Source organism: Cataglyphis hispanica, chromosome 13 (assembly GCF_021464435.1).
Source record: "Cataglyphis hispanica isolate Lineage 1 chromosome 13, ULB_Chis1_1.0, whole genome shotgun sequence".
In the NCBI taxonomy this organism is placed as follows: Eukaryota; Metazoa; Arthropoda; class Insecta; order Hymenoptera; family Formicidae; genus Cataglyphis; species Cataglyphis hispanica.
In genome coordinates this window covers 3,612,043-3,628,612 of record NC_065966.1, presented here as the reverse complement: position 1 = coordinate 3,628,612, position 16,570 = coordinate 3,612,043, and the positions used below count along the sequence as shown (strand labels likewise).

At 28.5% G+C, this 16,570-nt stretch overlaps 1 protein-coding gene and 1 pseudogene across 1 annotated transcript; both read right to left on the bottom strand.

Moving 5' to 3' along the window:
- Window positions 1-4,054: 4,054 nt before the first annotated feature.
- On the bottom strand, window positions 4,055-9,354 carry LOC126854087 (uncharacterized; annotated as a pseudogene).
- Window positions 9,355-10,177: 823 nt separating this feature from the next.
- On the bottom strand, window positions 10,178-16,120 carry LOC126853920 (tyrosine-protein kinase hopscotch). Its single transcript, XM_050600108.1, has 12 exons — window positions 15,828-16,120; window positions 15,106-15,404; window positions 14,609-14,971; window positions 14,273-14,482; window positions 13,906-14,183; window positions 13,485-13,800; window positions 13,269-13,425; window positions 12,735-12,856; window positions 12,499-12,652; window positions 11,441-12,232; window positions 10,736-11,085; window positions 10,178-10,536 (listed from the first exon to the last, which is right to left on the bottom strand). Exons 1-12 carry the CDS (start codon window positions 15,930-15,932, stop codon window positions 10,194-10,196), a joined length of 3,489 nt encoding a protein of 1,162 aa, XP_050456065.1. The 5' UTR covers window positions 15,933-16,120; the 3' UTR covers window positions 10,178-10,193.
- Window positions 16,121-16,570: the final 450 nt, after the last annotated feature.

Genomic DNA, 16,570 nt, shown 5'->3' with positions numbered 1-16,570 from the left:
CTTTTGTTCAAGCACGCTATATATCGTACACGACGATAAATTTCTTTTTCACATTTTTCGCCATTGCCAAATAATTAGAATTAAACTGTGTATTGATTAAAATTGTACACTGCGAATGAATCAATGTAATCGTGTAATGGAACGAGTATAATACTATTGCGTCTCTCGATGATAAATATTTCACGGCTGTTCTTTTTTAATAATTCTACGATTAACGAATTTGATTAATAGTCGTGATTTCTTAACGACTTCATGATGACTATTGATTTTATCATTAGACGATACTGCAACTCATTTATCCCGCTGTTAATTATTGCCGTTTATCTTATGTTCTCTAATATATCTTTTATTATCCAATCTTTATTATTCTATAACACTCATACGAAACGCTATTTTCTTATGCTTTTATTTTTCACGTAACGTAAAGACAGAGGAAAATGTAGAAGTTAGTAATAGAACATGTTAATAATGAAGAGTAAAATATAATAACCGTATTGATTGAGTCGATTACTCAGATATCACTGTTTTGGCAGCAACACTTACAGCTTTCGTAAGCCAACAGATGCGTTATATCCGTTGTATTCCCGACAAAAATTTAGCTCGAGCTACTTCGAACTCAAATAAACGGAGCACTCTTTTCCTGGCAGAATTCGTCGATGTTACACATATTGGCTTATATCCACATCGCACACTTAACGCTATATTTGAGGCATGAATGCAGATTCGAATAAGTAAAGTACGAGAGTCGAATTTCGCGATTCGAGATGGGAGATTCTGTTATTTAAACATCAATGATTTTCGTATACGTCTTGGCAAATCTATGTATTTCTTATTCATGTGTTAGACATCAACGAAAGGAACAAAGTGACAGCGTTTCGAAATAATGACAGCGACAAGGGTTGCTTAGATGCCAACTCTTAGGTGAAGATTATTGAATTGCACGAGACAATGCGAATGGAGCGCACTCCCATCGGAATATTAAAATAATCTGCCATTACTTTAATAAATCTGTCCCTCCGCGTTTTCCAGTACTCGAGTTACCTCTCCTTCTGCCTCATCTTCTTTTCCTTTTCTGTTCACCCTATCGCTCTCCTCGACCCGCCTTCTCGAGCTCCTTCGCGCGAGGCAGGCAGTCGCAGATGTCACTGTACCCCTAATGAGCGCGCTATTTTTCACGAGTATTTTTATCCCGTTTATTGGCTGCCCGCTTCACAAACTGTCGGCTGGATATTAATCATCCGGCTCTTACAACTCTGGTTTTATTTCCTCTAAGGATAAAGAATGGTAGAGGAGCGGCGAGGAAAATCAAGGGGACGAGAACACTCTCCCCCTCGTCTCCACCTTCTCTCCCGACCCCTTTCTGTCTTGCTCTTTTTCGCGAGCTGCTCCTTCATTAATGTTATTAAACCGGCCTCTACAGACGCTGCCTCGCTTGCCGTGACTTCATCTCGCGACTTACGACCGACCTTTCGCCGATTTTGGTGAATCGTAAACGATCAGAGCTTCGTGTGAATTATGAACGATGCAGTATATTTCGCTTTTACTTCCTACAAATTGCATCGACACGTCTAACATAAACGAGGTTTTCAATAATGCAGACGAAATATCGTATATATTTCGTATATTTTTTGTTTATTATATCTACATACACTTATCTATATTTTGCAACTAAATACATTTTTCTTGTTTATATAAAGAAGAATTTTCAACGTGGCATTGAAAACAAGATTATTATCTTGTTTCATAGATTAACATAGATTATAGATTAAAAGGCTTTTACATTATTTCTATATCTGTCATTGATAAAACTATCCTCAGATTTGTGTTTGATAAACTTATAATTTGAGATAACTCTTTGAAGTATCTTAAGAAAATGAATTCTTGATTCTTGATTCTCATAATTACATAATTTACGCATATTGATTAGGGTGTATTTTTTCTTATCAATTTGACAAGGAGATAAAACTAAGCAGTCAAGATAATCACAGTAAAGTGTCGCTTAATTATTAACAACAATAATTTTGACTCCAAAACAATTGCATGATAGTAATCGTAATGAATCTAATAAATGCAATTTGAAAGTGCTTATCATGATTATATAATTCGCAAGAAATGATGCCTTAGATTAAAAATGATTTACGATAAATTAATTTTTTACATTTATCTTTATAAATAACAATGGAAAAGTAAATGTATTATTCACCGTAAATTTTTTATGGCTATATATTCGTTGCTGATAATGAAGAAAATACGATAGTTTCGTAGTATCATGTGCGGGAATATATTCGCGATTTTATAGGTGAAAATAGACGCATCTCTTGCGGGTAAAGCAAAGTTTAACATTTTTCTTACCAAAATAATGAAGTATCCATAATGTTGTGGTTTCAGCACATGCTCGTACATAATTTTGATTTCATTCGTATTTTTTTGCAACGCCTAATCGTTCCACATATATTCCAATAGTTTCCTAAGTTGAAAAAATAAAATCGTAAGCAATAAATGATGTATTAATTAAAAAATATAATAAGAAAAATAAATCTAGATTAATCTGTGCGTTTTTTTTTATTAGTCTCTATCGATTAATATGCCAGTATTCACAACAATCGAGCATTTGTATTTTTAAGAATCTAAAATTTTATTATGACATATTGGTAATACAAGTGATAATAGATATCGTAACAATGAATGATTTAATTGCAAATTTGATAAACGCGCGCACGTACACATCTATTTATGAACAAAATTTGTATTTATTATTAATATTGTTTAAAAATTCTTTATGTCAGTATTTATACTGACAATAAAATAAAAAATCCTGTTAAATGTTAAATATTAGGAACGTGAATAATAAAAAAAAACATTTTCATCAATATTTATAAACAAATTATATGATAATATTACATTATATAATACTGTGTATAATAAAGAAAATATATATGATTATGAAATATACGTACTTTTACAATTACAATTACGTGAACAAATGCAGATGCTAAAATTAACGATTCTCATCAAACGAGCACTCCATTCGCTTTGATAAGGCCACAATAGAAGACAGAAACCGATAGAAGAAATCGATTCAACTAGTAATATTCTCTACGAGATGTTCCATTTATTTCGATGGATATAAATGGATTGATTGTCGAAATGAAAGTCCATCATTGATTGTCACTTTGTTGCTGCAGCAGTTTCACTCCTTTTTCCAGGTTTACTCAATTATTTTTATCATTCATTTCGTTCACTTTTGCGACATTATTAAGTGAATTATTTATAAGAAAAGTACACGGATTTGTTACAAAGCAAAAATTTTTCAGAAGCGTTCAGATAATCGATTGATAGTACATGTACAATATTTGAATAATATTATGATAAATATATGTGTGTGTATATATACACTACGATGTCGCGTTTTGTTAATCGCGCTATTAACACAATTATTAATAAATGCGATATACACAATTTTTTTTCCATTTTCGCAATAGAAAATATAAGAATGTAGCATATGCCGTCATTTAAATATTAATATTAAAAATTATTCTTTAAGATAAATTGCAAATATATATATATATATATATATATATATATATATATATATATTCACAAATAAATAACACTAACTTAAACTCATAGTATTCTAAGATAGGTTAATAAATCTTTAAATAAATGATGAGAAAATTATGCTTAAGATATATATGATAATTATTTTTTTTATTTTTATTATTAGAATACAAATAGGGACCGCATAATATATTTTAATTATTTGATTATTGTATTACTTTATTCTTATTTTTAATTTTTAATATTGTTTTATATTCTAAAATACTATTTTTCTAAAGAAGATTAACATAAGTTTCATCAACATAGTTGCAAATTTATTTTACTTATAATGTTACATTTATCTCATGTACACTTATTTACCTGCAGAAATGGCACTAATATTCTTTTCCTTTCACAAAGAAGAATTTTTGATTCGATATTAAAATAAGATTAACACATATTTTACATAATATCTTTGACATGAGTATTTTCTACGTTACAATTAGCAAAGATACTTTTATAATCGTTTAATAAACATGCAATAAGAGATCGCCATTTGAATTCCCTTCAGAAAACGCACATTATTTATTTTTTGTTTTTATTTGCATGTGTCGAATATATTAATATCTTACCATTCCAAAATTTTGTAAAGACATCACGTAAAATTTGCAGGCAGTCAGAACAAGCGGGTGAAGGCATCGTCTCATTATTAATAATAACGAGTTCTGCTCCGAAATAACTGCGTCATACCATGCAGAATTATATCTGCAAGATCAATTTTGAAATCATTATAACTATGTAATTGTCAAATAATAAAATAACGAAGACATTTCATTTAAAATAAATTTTAAATGAGTAAAAGTTTTTTTACATTTTACTAAAGAGAGAAATGTTATAATTTATATATATTCATGTATATATATTTTTGTAGATCTTGTGCAAATAATATATTTAATAGATGCATTTATCTTGCACATATATTTTTCATTTTTAATAAATTTTATTAATATCAATTTTTTTCTTAAATAGATGAATTTTATAATCAATTCACTATAAATATCATGTCAAATATCAAAAATACTTAAAAAAACGTTAATTATATATTATTGAAGAAGTAAATTATACTTACAATTTCTCACATATATTTGAGCTCATATCTGTTATCCTTTGTCCCATGTAATTAAATATGAATAAATAACACAACGTTGAAGTAACCAAACCGATAGATCTAAGAGCTACTTCCATGTTGCCGATAATGCTTGATAACTGAAAGATTTCATTTTAGCACTGTGAGATAACAATTCACGGTATAAATCATCTAATATATTTTTTTCTAATATATTTTACCAATCCATTTTCACTGTCAACATACCTGCGTTAACGTAAAGCTTAACACACTCACACATCCTATGAGATCTATTAGCAATGGTATTGTGTAACAAGTCTCGATTACATCAGTGAATCTTGTAAAAAGAATTTCTTATAGAAAAATTATATATGTACATATATAATATTTGTATTATATGATATAAATATTAAAATTATAATTTTAAAAGTTCTATTTGCATATAAAAATAAATGTTGCTGACTTTATACAATAATTTTTTTAATTATAAAATTAATACATGAATAATAATTATAATTTCTTTGTTTTTATATTATTATACTGTGTGTGAATCATAACTTATAAATAATATTTTTTAATATATTTAAAGAAATAATTTTAATATTATCTAATTTAATATCTAACGGATTTTTTTGTTGTTTGAAATCGTATAAAACGGACAAATACAAATAAAAGTATCATTATTCAATTATTTTTCAATTATTTTTCTTGTTTGCAAATCACAATAAAAATTTCTTCTGCATTACACTTATGAAAAATCAAATTACGCTTATACATTAAATAAGGCGTTAAATAAAAGTACGAACTGTATGATGTAGTAATGTAGCCGTATAAAAATTGCCAGGTTTCCACATCTTACTCTTCTATGATTTAAATCATTTTCTGCTGCATTTCCAATAACGTAAAATAAGTGCTCCGCGCGATGCCTATCAAAATAATCCCAATATTACTTCTATACTCTATTATTATATCCAAATTTGTTCATATAATATTTTTCTCACAAAATAAAGGATGAAATGATTAATTACTATCTATGAAAAAAAAGTAAAAAATAAATTTAAAAAAGATAAGAATGGATTCATGGACATTTATATAGAAAGTAGAAAGAAATGATATTTTTATCTACATGTATTTAAAAATTAATAAACAAATTGCATGATTTCTTTTTATATAAACTACTTATTTTTTCAAAATAAGAATTAATTTCTTACCCTAATAACTTGTACATTGCACAAACATGCTGCGTGAGAATTAGAAACAGAGTGGAATTGCCAACGAAAACTAATGGTGAGATCATTAGCATAATGGATATGTAGAATCGAATTAAGTAAAAATACCGCTCCTCATCGATAAAGAAATTATAATTAAAGGGGTCTCTTCGCGGTCGAGACTCATTCATTGGCGATATAACATCGAGAATTTCTGGCACAAACATCCACACGAAATACATCATCTGAAGTCCGTATACAGAAACTGAAAAAGTTGATAATTATAAATCTTTTAATATAATCATTATATAATATATAATCATGTGTATACAAGATATAAATTTTGGTTTTGAGATCACATTAATATTTGATTTCTCCATTTGAGAATCTTTGTTAAAGTGATATAAGGTTCAAGTGAATTAAAATGCAAAGCATAAGTGATATTTAAAGTATGATTAATTTTGAATAGTTACGAACATCATTTCTCTTATTATATTCAACTACAAATCTTTTTCTCTTTCTTGAGAATGTTCGATTTAATTATAATTCGATACAGAAAAAAATGTAAAAAGAATGATTGCCACAATCAACATATACAGAAACATAGTTTAAAATTCACCAGCAGAAATTTTTTAATAATAAACTAACTTAATATTTTTCTTACGTGCATAATAGAATGTAAATAATTTCGTCATTTCTGCATGTTGGTGCATAATCCTGATTTCATCGTCTGTTTTTTGCAAAGTCCAGTCTTGCCACATACAGTCGAATAATTTTTTAAACTAAAAAGCAAATAAAGCACTATAAATGGAAAGCATTATATTATAAAATGGTAATAAGAAAAGATGCAAGGAGATAATATATATATTTGATCTATTTAGGCATTTTGAACGTTAGTGTGAACATAATAATGAAATTTTAAAATTATACAATATTTAAAATTTTATCGATACTTAAAATTTATATATTGTTTATTTTTATTGTATGACTTTTTTTTTATTTTACGAATATTGTTCATAATATTGAATAATACGAAGAATAGTGTGATAAAAGCATAATTAGAATCAGACTAGTTATTTGTTTTAACAAAACATACATATCTAATAAAAACACACACGTACACTTGGCAATAGGAATGCCTGAACACATAAATTTAAATGCACGTTAAGACGTATATGGAAAATGCATATAAACTCCGAGATGTGCAAATTTATGTGTTAAAATGTTCCGTGTATATGTACATACACATGTAAAATTTATAAAAATTATATATTTAAAAAAAAATGTTATGTAATATAAGTTTTATATATTAACATAAAATAATGTCAAAAAATGCAAATAATTAATTCTTATTGAACTTTATTAAGGGTACAAATAATAATGACCAAGCTTACTTTGTCTAAATGTCCGATATGTGCATATATGTGGTATAAGATCCCCATTGTAATTATCAATGTTTGCATCATAAGCACCATGAATTCCCTTGTCATATTAGAGGTGAAAATGCTATTTAGCTGGAAATGTCATTAGTTTTTAATAAGAATGAAGGAATGAAGATATAATGATTTTTCAAGAGACATTTATCAAAATATGTTTAACTAAATTTCTCGCATAATTAAACGTTATTTTAAATTCAATAACAAAAAAAGAGGCTCCAATATATCAAATATTAAAAAAGTTCAAATAGTAATAAAATGGACTAATAAGAGCCGAGCGTCCAATTTATTTTAATGAACAGTAATATTTAATTATAAAATCTTAATTCTGTTGTATACTATTATTTAAAAACTTATTTGAAATTTATTAATTTGTAATATTTAATAAAAAATATAACGCTCTGTAATTATACCTGAACACATGCAATTGATAATGCAATGACAGTAGTAATGCCTCTAATTAAGCGAGCGCTCCACACGCTTTGATAAGGCCATAATCCATTGGCCAATAATAAAAATCGATTCAATTTGTAGTAACGCTTTTCAGGATGTTCCATCTATTTGAATGAACTCAAAAAGATCATTGAGGATGAGAATTCATATTTCCTCATTATTTTGTTATAATTGTTCCACTACTTTTTTTAAAGATTGCATTTGATCATATACTTTTATTTTTTCCGGTTTTCACTTATCGAAAGAATGTCATATTATATTAAAAAAATATGAAAAGTTTTTGGAGGTGTTAAAAATTAACAGTATATGTGTACATTTAGCTAGTAGAATGGAAAAAAACATAATATGCGTGAAAATGAAAGTCATAGTTAATTTAATTATAAAGTTTTAATTCTATGTGCATCATAAATTTTGTTAATTCTCTAATTTACTCTTTAATTTATATAATATTCAAAATAAAATTAAAATATCGTCAAAATCGGCAACTACCTGAACACAAATGATAGCATGATGACAGTGATAATGTAACCCTTATGAAACGAGCGTACCATTCGCTTTGATAAAGCCATAGTCCAGTAGTTGATAAGAGAAATCAGTTTAAATTGTAGCGCTCTTCGAGATGTTCCATTTGCTTCGAAGGATACAGGAGAACTGATTGTTAAGGGCGAGCTCATCATCGATCGTTACTTTATTACTATTATCGTTTTACCTCTTTTAGGATACACTCGATTATTTTCAGCTTTTATTTTTTTACTTTTTTTTTCTTTTTCATTCTACGACATTATCGGACGTATATTTATGAAAAATGCACGCATATGACATAAAAGCGAGATGTCTAGAGTATTGATTGGCAGCATGCATGTAATATTCGGCTAATAACATGAGAAGGAAAACACCAGTTTGCAAACGAAAATTGCCTTCATACAGTTAGTTTTTTGCATCCGCGATTATCCCATGCACGATGCATAGCGGGTAGCAGTATCGCTGCAGATATTCTTGGACTATTACAGAATAAGAAGAGCAAATAATGAAAAGGAAATATAATGTAAAGAATATACGAAATAGAAGAAAATATTAGTGGTATATTTTACACAATATACGGCGATAAAAAGCCAGACAAATTCCTCTCATAATAGAAAATGCAGAAACGAAATTCTTATTGTAGTGATAGATATATTCTTTAATATATTTTTAGTATATTTCTTAAAAATAATTCAAAATTGAGATATACCCTAGCAAATATTTTTTCCGAAAAAATAAATGAACAGATGAATTGATGTTTATCTATAACATTTATCTTTAAATTATAAAGGACTGACACATCGGAAGAAATTTTGCGTAAGACAAGTTAAAGTATGAGAATCTTGATTTAATGAAACTCTTTAAAACAAAAGTTATTTTCTGAAAGTTCTATTATATTTCTGAGACAACAAACAGATCGGACGCGAGATATTTTATTATTTCATAAGTAGCTCGTGCAATGAGATCTTTGCATACAGGTATATCAGTTTCATGTATAGCTTCTACGAATAGATGAATTTACTATGAGGATAAAAAAATGTGTGTGGCAAAAGAAAAAGAAAGACAAGAAAGATTTCCCTATCATCTCTTTCTTGTAATCTTTGTTTCGTGCGAGTTGCTACTTCATTAATATTTAATTAAATTGACTTCCATGCTACTGCGTGACTCGGCTTCACAATTTATAATCAATTTTAAAATGGCCATTCACGATGCGTGATTACTTCGCATGACAAAATTTTTTATTCCGCTATTGTGAAATACATGTTTCGCGCGAAAATCGTATTTTATATTCGATGTAACTTCGAGAAAGAGTTATAAACGCGAAGAGGAATATAAAATTAATGGATGAGGTCGATGCAAATCGTATTCGTCCTAACTCTTATTTCAGAGTATATATGTATATGTCTTTAAACTGTAGTGAAAAAGGAGATCGCGTGCTCAGCTATCTACATGTGCAGACATGATATGGCTACATCATATATGTTGCATATCAGATAATATTTGATATATTAAAATACTCAAGCCATATATTTTATAATACATAATAAAATAACGACAAAACTATCGACTAGATACATTCCTATGTAAAAATGTGTCAGGAATATTCTTAATTCTCATAACAGAAATTCTTTGATTCTTATAATATATTTTTTTTAAATCTTGGATAGAGAGAGGAAAGAGGGAGGAATCATAGTTAAAAACAATTTTCTATGGATTGATAGATATTTGGATACTTATATATTTATAGATTATAAAAAAATAAAGACGACTTCTTGCGAAAAATAAATCAACTTCAGATTCATCAAAGAAGCTGTCATCGAAATAAAATCCTAAATGGGTGTCGTGAAACATCTATGTATTTTTAAAATTAAAACAATGAACACTTCACGCTCGAAGCCATGAAAATGTTTTTTAATAATTCTGTAACAGTTCCTGAATGCGTTGGCACAGAGTAGAGAATGACGGCCTTTCATGACTGTCTTTATTCCAACATGGATATATTATCTGCCTATACACTTCTAGCGCAAGTCCGTCCGGACAAGGAAGGCGAATGCCGTGTTCCAGCGCTTTTATCAGATCATTTAAATTGTCGCCATAAAGTGTACCTATCTTAACAGCCTGTAGATTATCCGTAACATTAACCTTCAGATTCGGTTGCTGACCGAGACTGAAGATCTCGTACATCGTCACGCCAAACGACCATACGTCCGTGTGTGATGAGAATAAATTCTCCTTCATGCTCTCTAGTGCATACCTAAAAAAATCGTCCATTCTACAATTGAGCATACTACAGAAATTGGCACTCGAAAGAATAACTCGGTCTTAAAATCAGTATCTTTTATTCGCGGCGAAAAAATATCATGTTTGAAAAATTACATTATTTGAATATTGAAAAACATCGAAAAATATGAGCATAGTGAAGATTAATATATTTTCTTTTTTATTAAACTTACCATCTCATTGGAAGATGGCGGGAGGGCGTCTTGAGTTTATAATAATCGTTCTCTTTTTCTTGTGCAAGACCGAAGTCACTGATCTTCACTTGAGTTTCGCTAGCCACCAGGATGTTTCTCGCTGCTAAGTCCCGATGAACAATATTCTTGGAACTAAGATAATCCATACCAGTTGCAATATCTAATGCGTAAAATAGCAATTTTCGTGTGATCTTCGATACATTATTATAGTATTTCCTTTGATCGTGTAAAAGTTTTAGCAACGAACCAAACTCGACAAATTCCATGATCAGACATTTGTATTCCCATATACAGCCTAGAATTTGCACAATGTTTGGATGCTCGAGAGTCTGTAAAATAAAAAAACATTTTAGAATGTTTTCCATAATTGATTAATTATTTTATCATTCATATATATATAGAATTAAAAATTAAAATAATATTAAATATCGTTTCTCCAAAAATTGCATTATGCAAACACTCTCTTAGTTTTCAAAATTTTTTCATAAAATATTTCTATGCTAAGATATATAGAAATATTTTATTCTTCTTAAATTTGTTACTGTATGTATTAATTATTAATATATAACATGTAGAATGCAGTTTCAGTATTATAATGATGTATTACAATGTATGTTTGCATTTTGCATAATGCAAACTCTCTTGGAGAAATGATATTTAATTCTTAAGGCTTATGTGATTTACCTTCATAATGTTAAATTCTCTTTTAAAGTCTTTCACAAAGCACTTATATGGATTCGTATTTTCATTTTCATATATTTCGTCTTTGCTCGGTATTTTGTTCGGTATTTTGATGGCTATCCGCTGTATGTTCTTAGTCTTAACATGTATACGCGTACCTATGAATACTTTACCATAGAAACCTGAACCTATAGCATAATTTTTATGCACGAACCAACATTTGTTCTGGGAAATATCGTCCATCAGACCGAGACACGCTTCGCATTGCTTTTTACAGCACTGTATTTTATTATCTTTTAAATATACCATCTTATCACCACAGTTTTTGCAGATTAAGTAAGAACTGCCATCAGCTTCTTCATCATTATCATCGTGTGTTAAGTTTATGTGATCAAAGACTAAATTGCCATCAGATTTATTATCGTTATTATCCTTCAAAGTTACGTTCGTGCAATCAGTGTCAGTCAAACTGCTCTCGCACGATTCATTGTTCAATTTTTTCTCCTCTAAATCGTTGTTTTCATCAACATCAAAGAATTTTTTTTTTAATGTTATTTCCTCAACATCAAAGTATAATTTTTTAATCGTTGTTTCATCAACATCAAATACTTTAGGATATGGTGTAGCATAAGGACGACACCGATTATATGTTGCGTACATAATTTGATTCATATCTCGCGCCAAGGCCTGAGGTTGTTTCCTTGTGTTTTTTTCATTCCAACATTCCTTCATCAAAGTATAGATTGCATTAGGGCAATTAATAGGTCGCGGTAAATACTTTCTCTCCTTAAAAATCTGTAAAAAAATATCTTACTCAAATATTCATGCTGCAATTTGATTTATTTATACGAAAAATTCATCAGGTATAAATTAAATTAAAATAAATAATATAATGATTTGTATCAAATCGAAATATAAGATATAGAAAAACAATAAAAGTGAATAGAAAATTTTATAGAAAAATTTAGATCATAATATGTAAAAGCAATTTTATTTAAATAGATTATTTCTAATACAAAATAATAGTATAATAATTAAATTTTTATTTAGAATAAATGTACCTCCTTGACCATATCAATATTAGTATGTGCGATTAGGGAAATTCCTTTGGAGAATATCTCCCACATGGTTGTAGCCAGTGCCCATATATCTGCTTGAAAGCTTTTTTTTGCAGATGCTAAATCCGAGTAAAATTCTGGTGGTATCCAAGGTAGGCTGTATAAAATAAAAAAAAATCATAAAGAGTTAAAAGAATTATATTAAACATAATCAACAAGACTTTTATCTTTCGACTTACTCGGTGTCACTGTAAGTGAAAAGACCAGGATCCCCCAACTTAACAGTGAATCTATTATCTGTATGTTCATGTACAAAAACACTTGCACATCTTATCCTTCCATGAACTATATGATTCTCCTCCTATATCATAATTATGCTAAATCTTATTTAAAATATTAAATTATATATATCTTAACCAGATTATATAATCCGTCGTTTTATAAAACTAGGCAGTCTTAAATCATGGTTGAAAATGAAATATTTTACTATCTAGAATCTAAGAATTTTAGTCTTTTTATAAAACACTAACACGCGACTCGCCATATTATCAAACGCAACGATTTGTTTTAGATTCTAATTTGTTCATTTTTGGCATTTTATAAATTGTTTTTAGAACACCCATTTATAGAAAATTAATAGATAATTATGTAATATTAATGCATAACTCTGTATTTCTAAATGAGAAAAAGCTTGTATAAATACTTATTGTATTTATGAATATTTGTTGTATTTATTATAATTAAGGTCATTCATTCCGAATATATTCTCTTACCAAGTGCCATAAGGCTGTTGCCAGACTGGTGGAAGCTTCGACCATATCGTGTCCTGATATAACTTGAGAGTTACTGCGCAAATACTCGTCTAATGGACCTAACTTTACCAATTCGAATAACATCCCGACTGATGGAGCTACAGTTATACCGTATAATCTAAAAATGAAATACAAATGTTATATTTATTTTCTCTCAATATTGTTTTAAAATTTTACCTGATCAGAGTTTCCGATCGTAATTTGCCCCATTTGTCAGTTAGCTCTAGAAATTCTTTTGTATAACTACTATTCCTGAGTATTTTCATTACAATTTCGAGTTTTTTGTCTTTAGCGATTTGCCATATCGCTCGATGTACGGTCGTCGCTATAGTAGGAGTTAAATCTTTATTGTTTTTGCAGAACGCTTTGCATATCTGCAATTGATTCTGCGACACACATCGCGGTCCACCTTTCAATAAAGCGATTACTTCTTCATTCGCTGCTAGTTCGCTTGCAATGTTTTCCGAAGCGCAAATTAACAACGGTGACATATCTAAAGAAAAAACAAAATAATATATATAGAAAAAATTAAAATTTCGACTTTTTTCCTCTATAGCGTATGTTCAATTCATATAATTCAATCTATATTATCATGTACCATATTCTGAAGGTGGCAAGCATTCTACCAAATACCATGAACTGATGGGATCATGCAGTGAAGAAATTAAGTCGCCCAAAGAAGTATAGCTTTGTGTACATGAATCTAATCGAAAATCGTTTGGTCCAATCTGCTTCACTTTTGCCGATTGTGGTTTTCCAGCTATATTGCAAACATCTATATAGTAAACATCGTATTCAGTTTCACTCTCTCGAAGTATATAAGTTCCTGGTTTATTGGCACGTTTTTCCCTGAGTTTCGCATATGCAAACTCTTTTCTGAAATATTTTTGAAATGATTTTTTACTATATTATACATCACATATACAGAATTATAGCTCTGCACTAGTTTGTGGAAATTATCTTACCCAACTGGACCATGGCATTTTAACTTATATAATCTTGTCAGAGTAGGTGTGACAACATTTGTACAAAGATTGAAAGTCCACTTAATGGATAAACGATAATATCCATCCAACGCAGATACAAAAGACATTAACATCTTATTTGTACGTCCCTTAAATTTTAAATATGATGGTATGCCAGTCTTTCTTGAAATTTCCACAGTGTTATCCTCTCTAAAAAATTAAGAAAAAAAGTTAACTCATTGAAAATTTTTTATTACATATATAATCTTATAGAAATGAGAATTCAACATATATATATATATATATATATATATATATATATATATATATATATACCTTATAGAAATAAAACAAAGATCTTCTATAGTGCAAAGTGTTTTCCAATCATCAATGTCAGTCTCGCTGTATTTTAATCCCTCTCTGTTAACTCTAAGTAAAACTTGAGTTGGTGAATTAGGAATTTTATTCATGATTACTTTATATTCTTCAGACAGATAATTTGGTGCCATATTTTCAAATTGCTGCAAATATTGCTGCTTAACATATGAAGCATCAAGCTGCTCTTTAGATATTCCTGCCAGTGCATTATAAATAGGTTTCTTAACAAAAAAAGCATGCCTTTTAATACATTCTTTGGGAATATACTTCTTGTATTCTAATTCTACAACTTCTCGTGGTAATTGTTTCTCGAGCATTTCTCTGTAATAAAAATATTGCTATAGATCATTTCATTTATGCAACTATATGAAACAAAATCTAAAAGTTTGCAAAAAATTATTTATAAACTGAAATATGAAATTAGATTATATTCTCTTTAATTAAATGACTATTACCTATACATATCACTAACTCCCAAGCCAATTAGTTCATCTTTATGCTTTTCGTAGACAATATCAGATACTTTATTATTCATTATATCTGCACGAACTTGCTGAAAATAATAATTATAAGCCTGTTCATCTATCTGTTTCAGTTTCTTTATGCTATATGGTTTGAACCTCAAGCGAAACTCGAATTTATTCTTCTCTCTGCCTGTGAACTCATACCCATACGGAAACCACAGTTTTGAATAATAATTTTGCAATGCAAACAGATGTCTTGCCAATGGATTTATCTTCAAGAGTTTGCATATCTAAAAATTAAATTTTTTATTTATTGAAAAATCTAGAATATTTAAAATTCTGTGGAAGTATAATAAAAAATTAATATATTCAAGTATCAATAAAATATATGTATAATAATTATTAAAAGAATAATTAATATAAATTGAGATAAATATGTAATATTACATTTTTTAACAGTATAATATATTTAATATGTAAGAGATATAATGATTTCTGATAAATCTATTTTATTTTAGATGTCACTTTACAAGTTAATTTAATGATTATAACACTTATCATGTATTGTTGTTAACGGAATAATGCCATGATATAATTAATGATACAAAACACAACGTTTCGCCATTGGAAACCAGAAAAATTATTTTTTGTTACAAAAATGATGAAATTTATCTTTATCTAACAATAAAAGAAGAAACCATACATATACATACTTTGATACATAAATCTTCAATAGTCTCACCGACGAAAAACGAAATATTTAGTTGTTTTTCATCGGTGGCAACATAAATTATTGCTGATCGCTCGTTGCCCTTCATATTAATTAATAAAATATATCTTATAGATACATAACGCTCGCTTCTCCTTCGTTTGCACGACAATATCACAATGTAAAGTGGAAACAAATCAAAACGAATGAATCAGAGCTTCCATGAAATATCTCATATTCCACTGTTCAACCTCACAACCTCCTGTATGTGATCACATTTTCATTTAAGAGAAAAAATTAAATATAGGGAATTTCATCTTTGTTCAGAATAAAAAATTTCAATTGTATTTAAATATCATGCCTAGTCTTTGGAATATAGAACTAATATTTTTATTTATGTAATCCAACCAATTAGTCTAACAAGATTGTTTATCAAATGAAATATGAGTTTATTAGATTAACGTTTCTTCTTTTTTTTTTTTTTATAAATTTCCGTTCTTCGTGAGATGAAATATGAATCCGATTGAATGATCAGTACGCATTATTTATTAAAGGCCTATCCAAACGGATTTAAATAATTTTATATATATATATATAAAAGGAAATTGATTGATTCATTTTCTTATGTATTTACTTCTGGACCAATCAATTTCTTTATTCACTGTTTATATTTTATACGATTACGCAAATTTCTTTGGACAAGCCCTTAAAGGTTGTTTTCGAAAATTTACTCATCAGGTATAGTAT